At 35.3% G+C, this 18,626-nt stretch overlaps 1 protein-coding gene across 4 annotated transcripts in view; it reads right to left on the bottom strand.

The window, feature by feature from the left end:
- Positions 1-18,626, bottom strand: part of RPS6KA3 (ribosomal protein S6 kinase A3) — a 77,289-nt gene that overhangs the window by 34,958 nt on the left and 23,705 nt on the right. For 2 of the 4 annotated variants that reach the window (XM_065071503.1, XM_065071513.1), the window contains exons 3-6: positions 8,532-8,648; positions 6,184-6,265; positions 2,275-2,355; positions 1,185-1,264 (exon numbers count right to left, since the gene is read on the bottom strand). In XM_065071503.1, the coding sequence (XP_064927575.1) occupies positions 1,185-1,264; positions 2,275-2,355; positions 6,184-6,265; positions 8,532-8,648 (360 nt within the window). Of the gene's footprint in view, positions 1-1,184; positions 1,265-2,274; positions 2,356-6,183; positions 6,266-8,531; positions 8,649-17,910; positions 18,063-18,626 lie in introns of those variants that run through there. The other 2 variants (XM_065071529.1, XM_065071523.1) reach the window with 2 other exon arrangements.

The raw sequence follows: 18,626 nt of genomic DNA, 5'->3' as shown, positions 1-18,626 counted from the left end.
AATCACATGAACTGATATAAGGATGACATTGATTGCATCCAGCATGCCCATTTCAGTCCATCAGTTATGAACAACTAGCTTAGATTCAGGTACCTGTAATGAATATTTCTTATCTAACCATATTACATCTTTTAAAATTTGAGTGGCTCAAGATGAAAATATTATCATCAGGAAAGCAATATACATTCTTTCTTGGGAACCAAAAAGCAGCTATGGATTTTAAGAAAAAACTATCTCAATTTTAGAGTACTAATAACTTTCTAATTATCTGTGGCAAAACAAACTAAAAGAAGCAACTTGAAACAGATGGCTTTCCTGAATTAAATGTCATCATTTATATCGTCAGCACAGATCTATACACAAAATGCATTGCATTTTACTTTCTTCTTAATAACCGTAGAGCTTTGTAGTGGTGACCCAACTGTACCAGATACTCTGTAGCAAGGGAAATGCATTGGATATATTTATAAATTAGACCCAACTGTACCAGATACTCTGTAGCAAGGGAAATGCATTGGATATATTTATATCTCTATCCTACTATGTATTTGCTGGAAGTTTTTGCATGAGTGCTGAAAAAAAAAATAAAAATCTGATATATGAAATGTCAGCACTTATTTTGGGAGTTAAATTAATTTGAGGTAATTAAACTTTCCAAAACCATTATTTCACACATCTACCCAGAGATATCACCAGCATGACAAAGGCAAAGTCTATTTGTTTGGAAAATTACCAAAACAAGTGGAATATAATTCTTGCTTTTAAAATATTTATAAAGAATGCAATTTTGTGCTCATATGTAAATCGTTAAAAAGTCACTACATTTTGATAATAAAACCAGACATGAATCAGTTAATTTGAATACAACTACTTTATATTAATCCATGCTCTGAGACTCATACTTAAAAATGGTAGCAATAGAAGAAAATTTTGCAAGGTATAAAAAGCAGCAGAGTGAGACTGTCTAAGCCTTTTTTTCAGAAACAATGTAGATTACCAACAACATTTTCATGAAGTGACTACTTCATGCAAAAAACCCCAAGCAAATAAAATAAAAACCTATCTGGTTAAAAAAATATATTCAAAATTTTATTCAATGAAAACAGAAGCTAAAAAGTAAACTCTCCTAATATAGGCAATTTATAGTCAAATGTTATCACAAATTTCAAGTTAAAAAAGTTTACCTCTTTGGATAAACGTGTAAACAAGTCTCCTCCCCTGAGAAAATCCAAAATAAGATATAGCTTCCCTTCTGTTTGAAAAGCTGAAAAGATCAATTAAAAAAATTAAACATTGTCTACTCTTACTCTTGATCAGAAGAATAACATACACAATAATTCACCTGTATTTTCATTATCAAATGAATTATTCTTCTTTCTCCTTTGCAGAAAAAAAAAAATATTTAAATGAATGAAGTAACTGTTCCTCTATCATAGACCAAGTAACTCTCATGCCATATGAAAACAAAGCAAATCACCAATGGAACTCCTAAGAAAATAAACTGTACTTAGGTTAGTCCGCATTTCATTCCAGATTTTAGGAAGTAAAAAGCCTAGATTTAAAAGGTTAAATTAGCAACTAATGCATATATTCTAAAACCTCTGGGAACTCATTTTAACAGGGAGATCTTGTCTACTTTGCAAAAGAGTGACAATACAGTGAAACCTGTACATAATCCACTTCAGAGAACGAGGTTTGAACTATTGGAAAAACAGGATCCTAAAAGAAAATTCAACTGCAAAAATTAAAACCAGAAGCTATTATCTATCTTTTCTCAGTTTAGTTTCTGCATGACATGTTAAGAGTACTGATTTCCTCCCCTCCTCGCCCCTAATAATTGTTTATGACTGCCCATACTACTAAAATTAGAAGGCATATTTCCACCAATTTTGGTGCAACTTGAAGTAATGTCATTGCATATGCTTTCTATAGATAAATTAAAGTAAGGATAAGAAATAATTAGAAAAAAATAAGTGAATTACATATACAAAAGAGAAGAGGTTCTGGAAAAGAAGGGCTAGATGTAAGTAGGTAACTGCTTTCTAGTAAAGCAAAGGGCTACAAGACCCAGTCCTAGAAAGACATAACACTGTGCATCAAGTTAGAAGTGTGCTTACTTTGCACGAGAATTACTACACGGGAAGTCTTTGTGCAATCAGGATTTAGATAGCACACTAATTTTGTATGATTCTCTGAACTACAAAGCAAATATTAGGTACTATCTTGACAAGCACCCTTTCTTACAACATAAAACTGAATCTTTCTGCAACTCACCATAATGTAACTTGACAATGAAAGGATGGTTAACTTCTACTAGGATATCACGTTCCATTTTTGTTCGAACTCGATCTCGAACTACAACAGAACATAAGCAAGATAAAAAAATAAAATAATTTACATTGCAAATCAGTATTTTTCCTATGTTTCCTGACGTACTTCACATCGTATCCCATAATATTACGACTGCCTACAGGTCACTATACACAGAATAGACTTCAGAGAGATTTATGTCACAGTGCAGTTTTCTGATAGATCTCTTCATGCATTTCAATTTGCTTCAGTTTCTGCTATTGGCAAAAATCTGACACTGGGTAAACAAATTTAACAAAAGCACAAGAAAAAACATAAGTGCCCTTCAGTCAGCCCTATACTTAGTTAACCTTTTAAACAGTAGAGCAAAACTGCCACAGCTATGTATAGTAAACAGCCATTTTCTCTACTGGCGAAAAGTAGGGAGAATTCAAGTTATAGCAAAGCAAACTTATAAGTAAAATTTTACTATCATAAAGATACTTACACTGGTTTAACTCATTCAAATAACTTGCACTATTAAGTACCTTCACAACCTGCCTGGATGCCTTCCTGTGTAACCTCATCTAGGTGTCCCTGCTCTGGCGGGGGGATTGGACTAGATGATCTTTTGAGGTCCCTTCCAATCCCTAACATTCTGTGATCCACAATTTGTAAGGGATTTTTAAAAAAAAACTTCCTTTCTTTATTGTGAACTTAAAATAAAAATAATATCCATTCAATGTAGTGTGTACTTTTAAAAAGACTTACTGAGAATAAATATGTGCATGGAGGGCTATATCAGATGTCAGAAGCAGTTACTGCTCAAGCTGCCTATGCTGTCCCACCACAGCTCAGAACGGGACACGTACCTGCTCCTGTGCCACTATGGACTGCACTGAGGACCCCAGGCAGATGCCCCCTATATGGGGCTGGCAATCCTTGAGCCAGGCAGGACCCACTTCAGGCACCCCAGGCAGCTCCCCCGCCTTTCCAGGCAGCGCCTGTTCCCACCCAAAGCTCCAAATCCACCAGGACACAGCCAAAATTCAGAACTCTCACAGATGAGAGCTAATGAAGTTTGCTACAGTGGTTTAAGATGTTGCATTACTCTTTCCCTTATTCTATGTTTTGTTACTGACCCTTTCCAGAATGTTACGAATTCTTGAAAGAAGCACCCCAGTCCAAAGTTTAAGTTGCCCACATCTCTGGTACAGTTAACAAGCCAGAGTTCTCAGATATTAAAACATAACATGACAGGAAAAAAGTCAAGAAGGAAAAGGGTCTTTTAGAAGTTTAGCTATCTTTTCCCAGAAACTTGCACTTAAAATAATACAGGCACTTGTGAAATTTAATTATATAGATACATTTTTATGAATAAAGCTATCAAGTTTCCATCTCCCCGCAGAACAGATTCCTAAAAACGGAAGCAATTGAAATAAGTGCTCTGCAAACACAGAGCAAGCATCACATTTGAATTGTGACCTTTACATCTGAAGTCATGAAAATTTCACAGGATAGCTGTGCAGTTTTGCTGTTCCAAGGGTTCATATGAATTATAAAACTGAAATTCAGAATATTATTTTTTTAAAGCAGATTCAGTTGAGAAAAAATTCAAAAGACTTAAGTGCCTATAGCTATGCAACAGTTGCATGGATAACAAGCCTATTTCTGAAAAGCCAGAGAAAGTCCAGATTTACAAAATCTCAACCAAAAAGAACTGTAAGGAACTGAGGTAATTTCAGATCTCAGTATTAGCCATTAAAAATCTGACTTTCGTTGACTGTACTTGCCACATATACACTGCTGAAGTATCGATGCCAGACTCTCTAGCAATGATTTGGCGCCATTTCTCTCTCTCCCCATCATAAAGGGGCATTGAAAGACGATACCTTCTATCTGAGTGTATTAATAAACTAGTCTCTGCACTAAAGAAAGTTGTACGTGTATATTCTTGGGATTTGTTCTAAACATTAAAAGGTTGGACCGTGCAGTTACACCAACATGTTCTGGCTAATATAGTTGCATTCCTATGAAAACATTCTTTCTAAATTTGATTTGTGAATCATGCACACTGCTTTTGATAAAGAAGTAGTCTTAAAGGGCACCTTTATCTTTAATTTTAGAACACAAAAATAACTCTATGAAATAAATTTGAAAGAGCCAAGACAAGACCTTAGACAAATCAAGTAACACAGTATTTAAAATTACAATATTATAAATCTCTAAAAATGTTGCAATTATGGAAAAAATAATTAATTTCAGTTAATTTCATATTAAGACTTCAACAGCAACCTACATTTGCTTGCAGCAGCTTGTAGGTTTAAAACTTAAATCACAAACAGAAAACACTCAAAAGCATCTGAAACTTCAGAGACAAGGTGTGGAAAAATGTGGCATCTTCCTGCTACTCTCACCAAAAGGCTCAAGCCTTTTGCATCCTTGAATTCTTAGTGCCCACGAGTCTCGCTTCTCCAACCAGAAGCCAAGCTTCAGTACTTATCAGTCTCTGCCATCTGTAGGCAAAACTAGATCCACAGCTTGGACTGGAATTTTTACATGCAAGGTTAAAACACAATCAAAAGGTGATGGAGAGAGGCCCTCAAGCATTTTAAAAAAGCAGCTGCTGAATGACCTCTGACTCCAGTTCTGAGCCATTAACAGCCTGGAGAATGAAAGGCTGTTGAGGATATCAAAGTACATTAAATGAGTGGAAATCGATTTCAGAAAAATAGGAAGTAAATAATGAGAATAACACGTGCCACAAAACACAGAGGAATCAAAATATAGGAAACTGTTCAAAAGCACTCAAACCCTCTGTAATAGTTTTAAGTGAAAGCGATATTTAATGAGATTTGAGACAGATGTTCAGCACTAGATCTTAAGCAGAAAAATTTCACGTTCAGCATTTTAGCAGAAGCTCACAATCGATGCGAGGTTTTGTCCCATCTATCATTCTATGAATATTTTAAGATGAAACAAAGTTAAAATTGCAAATCAATAGAATAATCAATAATACTTAAAGTACTAGAGATTGTTGGAAATACCCCAAAACTATCACAACAATTTCAATGCAGTCATGAGTCAGAAGAACTACAAATAGAAGTCTTAAACAATGGCATTAAGCAACAAATACACGTTCTGGTCAAGGGACTGATGTGAAAGATTGCCTTCATTTTGATCTACAGTAAAAAATACATTTATCTTTTCTTATGGAGTTCTCCAGGACAGAACCGAGATTGTTCAGATTTGAAATTATTCTGTTACTGATACCATTCAAGACCAAAAACACCCAAGAAACAAAAAACAAACAAACAAAAAAAAAACCAGGTGTAAATTGTTTTCTCATGTAACTTAAGATGATTAAGATTCATCAAATATATCCTACATCCAGAACAAGTGCCAAAAGTTTGACGAAAATGTATGGTATACTTCTGTTTTAAAGACAAACAAACTCCTTTGCTTAGAACTTTTAGAATAAAACAGCTGATATAATGCACTTCTAAATATCATGATCTAAATATAAACTGAGCAAAAGGTGTTAACTGTATCCTTGGTGATACACAGCAAACGAAAAAGAAATGATATTAAGTTTCAAATAACAGCTCAGGAGCAAGTTGGGTGGCAGATATAACAACTAGTCTATTAAACCACCATCACCTAACACACTCGGCATGGAAGGAACCTACTTTCCCCTATAACTACCAATATAGTCCTGCTGTTTACTTAATCCTTCTGGGTTTACAATACAAGGAAGCATATTTTGTGATTTGCTGTTTGACAGAAGAAAGTTCTGAGATACAATTTGTAGAACAACATGTGTGTAAAGATTAAGTTTTGGTTTTATGTCCCTGATTTCTCTTTTTTTTCCTCCACCCTCTAAACAGTGCTTACCTTTCAAGGTGGCCTTTTTCAATACCTTCATTGCATAAAGCTGTCTAGCATCTGATCCTGAGATTTTTTTGACAAGAAAGACCTGCATTGAAAATTAAAAACAATTCTTAAAAGAAAATTAAAGGCAAGTCATCAATATACTTTGCTATAAAATTCAAGTACTCAGTATTATTTAAAGTAAAAGTCGACCTTATTATTCCTTCCAATGCTATTATTTTCTAAATAGTTTTAAATTCCACAAAGTCAAACAAAATTCCCTTGCAAGGCAAAGAGTCTGCCAAATTAATTTTGATTTAACTTAATTTATTCCACTGTGAAAAAAAAAAGGATGAATTTTGATTCTTTCAGAAGTTGGGACAAATTTGAAATACAAACTCCAGCTTTTTGGTTTTACTCTCTAAATAGTTTTATCTTATTAAAATTGAGAAGATGGCATAGCAAAAGTGCTAATAATTTTCAGATATGAAAATAAATGTGTGTAGAAAAATTGATCCAGAAAACCATATAAACCAATGCATAACAAAATAGTTTTTTTTTTAAGTAACCTATAAAATGATAAGAACCAACCTCTTGTGTCACAAAAAGCAATGTTTTTTATGGCATGCTTTGGTTGAGTTTTGCACATATCAATAAAATACAACCAGTCTCCATTAAAGTCTGTTTCGTTTCCTTCTCAGTGTAATGCAATTTCTTGAGTGTGATTGTTTTTAATATCCTTAACATGAAATTGATTCCAGTAGAGCCAAATTTTAGATTTAGAAATGAAGAAAAAAAAAAATATATATATATATACATACATACATATATATATATATATATATACCTACCTGCCACAGGTTTTCTGGTTGTTTATGAAAAAGTGCAAAGAAATGTTATGGTATATGAGAATGTTAAATATGCTATATGAAGTTAGTTTTATGTTTGGTTTTGTGTCCCATTCCAACTTACGTTAACATTCCTTTGCACTATCCACAGATTATCAGAATATCATCAAGAGACCTTGAAAAGCATGCAAATTAGTCTTTTAAAACTGAATGGGCAGTAGTGACATCTTCCCAAATGATAAGAAAAAAGGGATTACAGGTTTTGCAATATTATTCCTTTTCGCATAAAGCCTAGAACAATTGCATCTATACAAGACTTTGAGTCAGCTAGGCAGTTAAATATTTTTGCTTTTTCAAAACTTGCACCCTCCCTCAAAGTTATAGCAATGAATTAAATAATATCAATAAAATAAAAGGGACTGAGGAAATTATAATTCATCTTGTTTTTCCTTGCCCCTGAATGTTTTACTTCTCCTGATTTGAAGATTTACAAATAAAAAGTTTGTTATGATTCCAGATGAAATCAAACAACATAAGAAACCACATTTGGAATTCCATTACTCTGAATTTGTCCTAGTTTGAGCACAAAATTTTATAGTTTCTAAACATCTAGATTTCCAAGGTTAACTGGACTGCTACTCCAATAATGTATCTAACAGCAACTTCCTACCACCAAGAGAGAATTGGACTGATTATTTTCATTTCCCCACCATATCCAAGATGGATTTGGCATTATATGCTAGAGCTTAACATCACATTCAGAATTGCAATTAAGGCTGAAAACAGATGCAGAGGCTCTGTTGTCTTACATGGCATATGCCATTTTGTCTCAATTATGTGTCTTGACACATTAAGTTAATGCCTTCCTTCCAAGTTCGATTTGGACAACTGGAAGTATGAATCATGTACACCTCAGTGAGGTCCCAACGTGGGTAGTACTCATTACATGCCAAAAATGGATCTTCAGATAAGCATCAAGGTACGTTGTGCCTTAACCAAATTATGACAGATAATGCCTAGCATGAACACAACTATGGTACATCATGTTTATTTCAGCAGCCATTATTGCCTAAAATTTGTTCTTTACAATTACAATCTGCTACAAAAATAAATTCTGACTATAACTTCTGTACTGGTGATAACCTAGCAATAGCAAGTTAGCAACTAGGAATACTTATTAAAAAAAAAAAAAAAAAAAAAAAAATCCTTCAACCCTTGCCCTCTCAAACATAGAAGAACAGCTATAGAAAAATAACATTCCATTTTAACAGTGAATACTCAATTATTTCATATCAAGCCAATTTTTCTATGGACCCTGGAGATCTACATATCATACAAACTAGAAGACTTAGTGCTTCAAAAAGATCTGCCACAATCACAGTGGCTAGTTAACACTAATTTAGAAAGTAGTTTTCACTTGCAACACTGCTTTAATGAAAGACTGTGGCTGTTCTAAATGTTTCACTCAAACTGTTATTCAGTGCTACATTTCCAAATAACCGGCTCAAGAGTTCATTTACTAACCTTCCCAAAGGATCCTTGTCCTAGTACTTTCAGAAGTTCAAACTGTGAAGGGTCTGCTTTCTCATGTCCTTCCTTTACGTGGTGAGTTATTGCAATTTCTTTGATATTTCCTTCTTCCTGACAGGAGAAGACGGGAATAATTTTCTGTTAGTGGTGCATCTTGTGAAAATGCTTATAAATTCACAATATGTTGAAAAATACCAGTGACACTGAATCCTACCAACTACACACTCCCAAATATAGATAAAAACCACTGAGCAACACTGTTTGCATAATTAAAACAGGAAAAAAAATGTTACAAAAGGCAGTATTAGTTCAGCAACTGTATGGTTTAAACTTTCAGGGATGCATCAGAATCCACACAATAACAGAGCTGACAATAACATGACAGCGATTCCCAAGCTTTTGTGCTTAAGCCCATATTGTTTGGTTCATAATCTCCATTCCCAATTCACAACTCATTAATGGAAACCAATCTTCTTAAGAATTTAGTCCTCTTAAAGCATACCTAGAGTGCATCAAACAGACCAGATCTCTGAGGAAAGCTCTCCATTTTAACACTTGAATGAGGACCACTATGCTACAGTGATGCTAATGTTCACCTTTATGAGACAGACTCAAGACATTTGCCCACAAAGCAGCACACCCTCCACCTGCCACTGAGAAAATTCTGGTGAGGAAAGGAATCTCATTGCCTCTCTTATCAAGGATAGTCTGTTCTATAAAACTGGCCAGTCTTCAGCACTCCCCCTTCTGTCAGAAACCGGAGTCATCAGAAAGCTCTAAACGGCAGCAGATCCAGTCTTCTTGTGCTCTGCACTTAATTCAGTATTTTCTGCCCAGAATTTAAAAATCTCCTGAAAAGTAACACTCTGCCACACAAGGAAAGAATTTTAAAACTTATCAGCAGCTGTTCAAGAGCAAGTAAAAAACTGCATTCTTATCAATGTCATCTGAAGAACCATCTAGGCATTACATGTAATCCAACCAAAACAGCACTGACTATAAGCTAACTTTCACCGTCTTGTGCATTCTCTTCCTATTCTTTCTATGTGCTATACTGAATTAAATAAATCTGAGAATTCTCCTCCTCTGTTTAATGAGGAAGTCTCAGATCTGTTTCACAGCATCACAGACTGGTTGACCTCTAGAGATCATCTGGTCCAACCCCCTGCTCAGGCAGGGTCACCTACATCCATGACCATGTGCAGGCAGCTTCTGACTATCTCCAAGGATGGAGACTCCACAGCCTCCCTGGGCAACCTGTGCCAGGGCTTGGTCACCCTCACAGTGAAAAGGTGTTTTCTGATGTTCAGAGAGCACCTCCCGTGTTTCAGTCTGTATCCATTGCCTCTGGTCCTGTCATTGGGCATTGCTGAAAAATGACTGGCTCCACATTCTATGCATCCTCCCTTAGGTGGGTCAAATTTTATTTTACTGTTGTGAATTCAGGCTGACTAATCCCAATATTTTTTTGTCCTTTTTGTACATGGAAATGGTTTACAGGATTACTTGGTTCCATCACCTTTCCAGGGATGGTGTAGCCGACCACCCTGTAGTTCCCCGGGTCCTCCTTCTTGACCTTTCGAAGAAAAAAGTGACACTTGCTTTCCTTCAGTCTTCAGGCGCCTCTCTCCCAGTCACCATGATCATCAGAAGATAATAAAGAGTGGCCTCACAATGACATCTGCCAGATCTCTCAGCACTTGTGTGTGTATTCTATCAGGACCCGTGGACTTATGTACATGCAGTTTGCTTAAGTATTCTCTAACATGACCCTTTTCCACCAAAGGTATGTCTTCCTTGCCCCAGACTTCCTCTTTATTTATATACACCAACAGGTGCAGAAGTTAGTTCTAGTGATGGGAAAGTAGAGACAGCATTCTGAGGCTGTGCTTCTGAAGCACCAATTCATGCCTTTTTCAAGTATCCAGCAATATTTGTGTGCATGAATTATTGCTGAAAATATCCTTTTGTATCTGGTCATTTCAGTATCGTGTATAAGTGCACAGCAACTCTCCATACACATCAGCATGCTCAAACACATGCTTCTCCTAGATCAGCATTTCTCCTTCAGAAGATTCCAACCAAAGTTGGAAACAAACTGCACATAACAAATCCTGAGCACCTATGTGTGAATGTGTACATATATAAAAATAATCCAGTGTACACCTTGAAATAATGCACAGCACATTCTGCCAACTTTCAAAATCAGAAAATGAAAAAGGATATTTTAATGTAAGGGACTTGGATTTGTCTTGGGTGTTCTAAAACTATGATGACCCATAAGGTTAGGTGTCAGTTTCCAATGTAGGACAGTGAAAATTTTGCATGTATGTGCATGTATGCATGCTGTGTACTACTCCTAATAAACCTAAACTCCTTTTTCCTTTGAGGAGAAAATGCTACCATCATTTACTCAAGGCTGAATCTTTATAGAGTTTCAAAGAAATACTGATTCCTCCCACTTGTCAAAGGAATTATTTACTGGTGGACATCTGTATTTTCATCTTTTAAATTAGTACGTGAACAGTTGGACTACATACTACTTAAACCACCCACTGCAATCTTAGAGAATCGTGGGGTGGAATAGAACAGTAGAACAAATTGCCAAGTACACATTACTTCAGATACTTTGAATCATTTCTGTTTAACTGTTTTTATCTATTAGCTCCCTGGCAATCTTGGGAAAGTAAAAAATGTGTGCAACAACTTCCTTGAATCTCTCCGTTATCTACTCAGATTCAGGGACACAAAGCAATGAGGTGGACACATTGCTTTAAAAGCATTACAAAATGTAACAAAAAGCAAGAAATGAATAAGAAAAGACATTAAGCTGTTCTCCATACACAAACAAAAAATGGAATGCAATTATTATGCAACCAACTTTCTGGTGGTTATTTTGGGCACCCTCTGGAAAAACAAAAACAAAAAACAAACCCCAAACCACTACTTCACATTCCCGATACTAAGAGAACGTTCCCAGCCTTCACACTTTCTCAGGGTTCCAACGCTCTCCGGTCCTTATAAGGCAGACCCAATACACCTCTATTTTAAACAAAATGAAACTCTGATCATATCCTAATTTAGTAGCTTTTTCCAGAACACAGGCTTGGGAGCAACATTTATGATGAATAGGGACCCACAAATTTGCAGTTTCCTTTCTTGACATAATTGCCAAACATTTGTTATTTTTACCTAAACAGTATTTTGCAAATGCAGTTAAAAATGCAAAAGAGAGGATATTCAACTTACACGCAGAAGTAATCAATCCTCACTTTACCCACTATCTAGCTGAATCAAAATACAAGCCTTTCACACTGTAAGAAGAAGAGACCTCTTTCTGAGCTAATTGCACTAATCACATCAGTCGATAGATGCTGTCTTACAGGAAACTGGAAGAGAAACCAGCCATCCGGTGTGGTACAGAATTTGTCTTAAGCTCTGCCCCTGATCATCCCCTGATATTCAGAGAAAACATTTGTCCCATGTGACGAATTAAAATGAAATGAGATGAAGCTAAAAGACTCTGGTCCTCCTCCTCTTTCATCCACTCCCTGACAACTTTCACACCACTATACTCACTCACCAGTGATCCGGCTGTTGCAATGGTGAGATCTTCTTTCCAGCCATAACTACACCCTGCTGCCTGTATTTTATTCCTGTCATTTAAAACCTTGGAAAGCTCTCTTTTCTCAAGCCTTATACTGTGGCAACGTCTAAACACAAGTCCCAAGACACAAATTTCTTTTTCTAGTTATGCAGCTCTCACTTAATGCCATCACATTAGAAAGTAAAACTCTCACAGAAAGGCACATTAAACAACAAAAAACCAAAAACAAACCTCAAAAAACTGTGTTAGTCAACTTAAAGTGGTTGCTACTGGTTTCCTTTTTCACAAAACTAAATATAGAACACAAGGAAATAAACAGAAGGTAATACTACTCCGAGTTTCCTTAACATTTCCTTAACAGTATAATAGCATTAAGTCAACACTGGCCTGGAAGGCAAGTGACAAGCTTTAGTATGAATTTAAAACACCACTATTTCAGAATAACTTCCTGTACTGATACAGTTCACAAGTCCAAACTATTCTAGTCAGTAAGTATCTCAATAAAAGTAAGCTCTTAGTAATGTACCTCACAATATATGTCTATGCACAGGAATGCATACTCACTTAGGAAAGAACACTGGACGGACTATATTCCACTGACAAATCAAATCTAAAAGAGAAGAGCTACCAAAAAAAAGTGAATTTATGCTAATTTATTTTATGTTCACTTTTGGAGACTAAATTAATTTTGTTGTAAAATCAAATACTTGTATTTATTTCTGAGATCTTATTACAGGAACACCTGCTAGATAATGTACTAAAAGCAAGCAGGACTCCAGGCCCTAAAGGAAGTAGAAGCAGAAGATCCTTACTAGTAATTCTTTCTCAGCAGTAACGAAAGAGCTCAAAAAAGCAAGAGAAAAAAAGTGCATTTATTTATACACATCTGCAATTTATCCTTTGGATCTCTGAATTTTCACCAGGAGATCTGAAAACAGTTCTGTGTGTAAAGAAATGGCCCATGCAGATCTGTATGGCAAAACACACTGCTTGCTTAATATAGTTTATATAGTTTATCTGCAGACCTTGTTCTGAGGTTTATGGTCTAGGGACAGCTGAAAAGCTGGTCTAGGGCTAGTGAACTGGGCTCCGAACTGCTAGGAGGGCTGCTGGTATCATCCTCATTATCATTCCTGTTACCATTACCATTCCTCACAGGCTTGTAATTTCCACTTCTCTCATTACTCCTAATAATTCCAATCTTTTTACAGATCAATTTTCTGAAAATAATGTGACAGTGGTATGAAAGGAAAAACAAGTAAAAGGGGTCTGTGAGAGAATTCTGGAGTCTGAGCTTAAACTGTCTGTAGACACCTTACAAGGGGGCTGCCAGACATGCACTTACAATAAGTACTACGAGTGCCATATGAGAGAGATTCTTATGACACAACCTAAATCTGATAAATTTAGAAAATACAACAAACACTCATTAGAATTTAAATATTATAGCACCTCAAAAAATATAAGTATTCTTAGTCCACAAATTTTATATGAAAAGGACACAGAAACCACCAACTAAAGATAAAAATAATTAAAACCACATTTAAATGTATGCTGTGACACCGACAAAATAATCCACAAGGAAAAAGCTCTGAATTATCTATGTATAGTTACAGACTTAGTTATGACTTAATTTGCCCCTTAAGCTAAGTGAGAGGTTTAGTTGGTTTTGTTTGTTTGTTTGTTTTTCTGTAAAGAGACCTTTCAGCTACTTGTCTTCTAAGGTCTTCTCTGAATAGTTTTTTTTATTTTTAATACTTGATTTTTCTTTGTGTGTGTGTTATTTTGGAAGTCCTTGCATCCCGGCTAGACGCAGTAACAATGGACTGATTTTATGCCATGTATAGAGTAATGGCCCCTACTACTCTTGGCCACAATCTTCCTGCCTCGACCTGCAGAGACGGCCGCTGCCAAGGCACCAACCAGAAGGCTGCGTTCAGCTGGGTGTGCAGCGGTATTGGTAGTTCTTGTGGAGCCAGAAACCAGAATAGGAGGGGGAAAAAAAACCCCACAAAACCAGAAAAGCAACAAAAAACCTAAAACAAGCAAACCAAACAAACGTACAACTTTCTGCTGCTTTTAATCACAACAACTAAGTTGGATGTATATTGCCAGCACTGGTGAATAGCCTCCTCAAATATTACCCATCTTTCAAGATGACAGCCATAAAATAAATTTTAGATTTTAGTTTCTGAAATAAACATACAAATATTTCAACAGTGTGGAAGTGCAATCCGCTTCTTTAAAGACAGGTCATAGTAATTTGTATTGGTGTAAAGGTCAGCTCACAGTGTACTTCCCTGTAATACTTTTCAACTGCAATTAATGAATTTCAAGTTACGTGACAAACACACAGCTATATCAGTTTATACTATTTTTGATTTGAAAGTGGAACAGCAATGAAAATACTGCTTTTTTTCAGTTGTTTTTGTTAGTATTAGGTATGTAGCTACACTGATTTTTCCATTTCCATTATGGAAGCAGCAGCTTTGTTTTCACCCCTCTCAATCTCTTTTTCAGGAATGTTTTGCTTCCTCTAGACAAATGCACATTCTTGAGGCACATGTACATTCAGTACAAGTGAAGATAAGGCTGAAAACAGAAAAATGGATTCCCCAGCAAGTTACTTAATGCTGTTCCAACCACAGTTGCGGGTTTCCTTTTACTACTTTGTCAGCCTTTATTGTACTTATCAGAGCTCAGTTAGACATTGCAGTATCTAGCAAAACATTTTTCTATGTGCCACAGGCAGAATAACCACTTCTGAAATATTGACTATGGTGTTAAAGCTACATAAAGCAGTTGTGTCCTGTAAGGACAGTAAGCTTATTGGATATCAAGTGATTTTAAAAGGATGAGTCAGTGTTGGCACAGTTCCCAGCTCATATACATAATTTCCTTTTCCTCCCCTCCCTTGAGTCAGGAAGTCTCCTGATGCATTTCTACTTTCCCAACTTGTTATGAAAGCACGATGAATTTTCAGTATTACCTGAAGAAATAAAACCCAAACAAGCTATGTTTTTTGAAGTAAAATATGACCAACAAATATAACCAATCACTTTCACTTTTTGTATTAGGGCTTATAGAAATCTTTATTAAGTTAAAAACAGGAGTTCAAAGTGTGAGAATTGCACCACTCTAGGCATTTTTTAAAATCTCAAACACATTCTGTATGCGTTCTATGCTCATTACGCTCCTAACTTCATATTCAAAATTGTCTTTGAAAAAAAATAACTCAATGTCCAACAAGCATTTCACAATCTCCTGTTACTTCAGTAAGCAGTGTTAGCGACCTAAATCACGGAATAAAAACATTCCTTATATTTGTGACTAATATTAAATTTGAGTCACTTAACAGAACTAATGATTACTTAAATGCTTGTACACAAACAATTGTTCTAAAAAGCTGATTAAAAATGCTGCTTTTGAAGTAGTAATTATTCTAATACAACAAAAAGCAAAGCATTGCCATGCATAAAGTCAAGCTGACCTGAGGATATTCTGCGTATGTTGCCTGTTTTACACTAATAACAAAGAAAAGTAGAAGTTTAACTAACATGGACATTTAAAGTCAGTAATACAGGTTTTCACAATTTATGTTTTTGCTTCTTTTTAAAAGACAGAAAAACATATTCAACTGACATCAAATTTCTTGTTGCAGATGGTATCTATTGTTACCTGTCAGAAAATAAAATTCCCTAAAAGCAAACTCTGCAAAGGTTTAGTTTTTTTGTTTGTTTGTTTGTTTTTAATTATTAAACTATTAAATGTCTAGGAGAAAAACAATGCATAGAGATAATAAACAAAAATCGCTGTACTTATTCCTTACTCTCTACACCTTCTACTCTTCTCCATTCCTGGCTTTCTACTGCAACAATGTTGAGATCTAGAAGGAGGTCTATTTCTGCATTTGTCCCAGGTGGCCATCTCACTCAGACAATGACGACTGCAGACCTGGTTGCTGAGACTGAACACCTCCCATTCTTTTGGTGTTACAGGTGAAGCAGATGGGAGTTTGAAGAGCGAGTCCTGTCCCAGAGCAACTATTAAAAGGATGAATGAGGCCCTTTGGATAAACATGACTGACCAGGCTAGGAGGGGAATTCTGAAGATGCTTTCCCTCCTCAGAGTGAAAATACAAAGGCCAGGACAGAAGTAGGACTTTAGTCCTTCCTTCCCAAAGGAACTCTGAGTAGTAGGTTGTTTAGCAGCATTTTAAAAACTCAGTGTTGGTCACCAAGAGCAGTTTTGTAATGCAATTCTCTTTTGATCAAACACCACAAAATTATCTCATGAACTAGACTATGCATGTCAGCATTGGAAAAAAATACTCATTGGGTGTAACTTTCATTTCTCAGTAACTCTCATATACGTTTTATTCCTACTTCGTAAGCAGTAACATTTCAGAGCATCACAATTAAAAGAAATAATTCAAAGTTAAATAAAATCCATAAGCACATTCAGCACTACCCTCTGAAAGCTATGGTCCCTGTTTTATTGAGATAATATCTTAAACATACCCTAAAATGTATATGGGCTGAAAACTTTTAGTTTGGTTTGCACTGTCTAGCATTTTAAAAATCAACAGAATATTAAAGACCATATAATCAAGCTGCTGTAAGTAGATAACAATGTCATTTTTTTTGTTCAGAGACTTCTAAGAAATAACCTTTCATGTTGTCTCTGGAAAAGAACTAGAATTCAGGACTATAAGTTCATAAATGTTTATTTTAAAAGGTTTACATTAAAAAACTGTATATAAAGCAGCTTATGTTCTATTGTTTTACACATATATCTTGTTCTAGTGTTTCAGTTATGGCAAGCAAATTCAATTTCATTTTCTAACACATATGGCAAAGTATAAACCAATACATAGACTAGTGGGTATTAAATTCCTATCCCTTTTATTTATAAATTAACAGACCTGCTTCACTTAAGATGTTAAGACAGTACACAAGAAGTTGGTTCACCCTTCCCACCACTGAAAAGTGTTTGCAGACTTACAGAGGGAAAAAATGAAAAGTGATTTTAGTTTCAACAATAAAAAGCTCTGTCACACTGCATGTCTACATGTATTATTAAATAGTTCGGAAACTGTGCTCAGGATAATACAGTTCTCTACTAGAGATTTTTCTCAACAGAAAAAAATCCTTTTATGTTTAAATATATGCTCCACAACAAGACAAATTATACAAATTAAATGTTTGCTATAACTCTAAATTACCATTTAAAAGCTGAAATAACCACAACACCAATTGTAATCCAAGAGTGTCACTATTCTTAATACTGTTTTCAGAAGTAAATTAAAGATATTAATAAGCTTGAGTTATTTTAACTGTCACTCAACACATAAGCATATTTTACAGTTTAAATTACTACATGAAAAATGAAACTATTAAAATAATCACTACGTATTAATTTTAAAAATACCAACATTTTTAATAAAACTAGACTCTTAGTGAGAAAACAACATAAAGCTAAGCTCATACAGTTTTGGAGGAAAAAAAAGTTAGTTTTACAGTATTTACATACAGGTAAACCTTTCCCAATAAGGCTAAATTATCAGCAGGTACCTTAGAAACTTCTACTAAATACAAGCACACCAGATTTTTTTTTTTTTTTTTAAAGAAAATAGAAAAGGTTTTGTATACAAACAGCACTGATTCCAAACCAGTGAAAGACTAAAATTGCTTTGAATTAGAAGTTTAATCAAAATAAAATTTCCACCTTCTCCCCTTATTCTTTTAAATAATAAACTATGCTCACCTGAATTGAGCGAACACGTAGAGAAAGAAACTTAAACATGACTAAGAAACCATGATGTTTAGATTTTCTGACTGAGCGATCATAAGTCCAGCAGGGAAGACCAACCCTGGCGTTTTTGCTGTGACCAGCTGTTCCGGCAATTAGAAAATTTCCTGTCAGGCAAGTCAGACACAGTTGGGGGGTGGGGAGAGAGAAGGGAGGGGGAAAAAAAAAAAGACATTGATTCCCTTCCCTTCCCTTGCCCCACGGTAAAGAAAAACTGGGCAGCAGTGGCACTCATGTTGTTCATGCTGTAGAGATCAGCACAGGAAATTTAAGCAGATTGTCTGATAGTAACGTGCTGTTGCAGATGCTAATTTATTCCTGGTTACCAGAAAAGAACAAAAAGAGATCAACATCTATTTCAGAAATCATGCTACTATGCCACATTTCACTAGTTAAGCAGAATATCAACTATTTCAAATCCCACATGTGATTATTTTATTTTTATAACTTTAAACTTAATTTCACAAAATATTTTAAGATTACGTTTTAGAGTTAAATGCAGAGAAAGAGGTATGCTTATGCTTAAAGACTAATTTTATTTACTAGAGTTGTTAGAGGACCAAAACAGACCCTGCATATAGCCCTTTGAAATCCTGCACATAGAAAATGCTACACAGATGTTATAGAGGTTAGGTCAAGACAGATTGCTCAGTTCAAATGTCTAACTTATG

Source organism: Columba livia, chromosome 1, assembly GCF_036013475.1.
Source record: "Columba livia isolate bColLiv1 breed racing homer chromosome 1, bColLiv1.pat.W.v2, whole genome shotgun sequence".
NCBI lineage: Eukaryota > Metazoa > Chordata > Aves > Columbiformes > Columbidae > Columba > Columba livia.
This window is presented reverse-complemented; position numbering and strand designations above follow the sequence as displayed.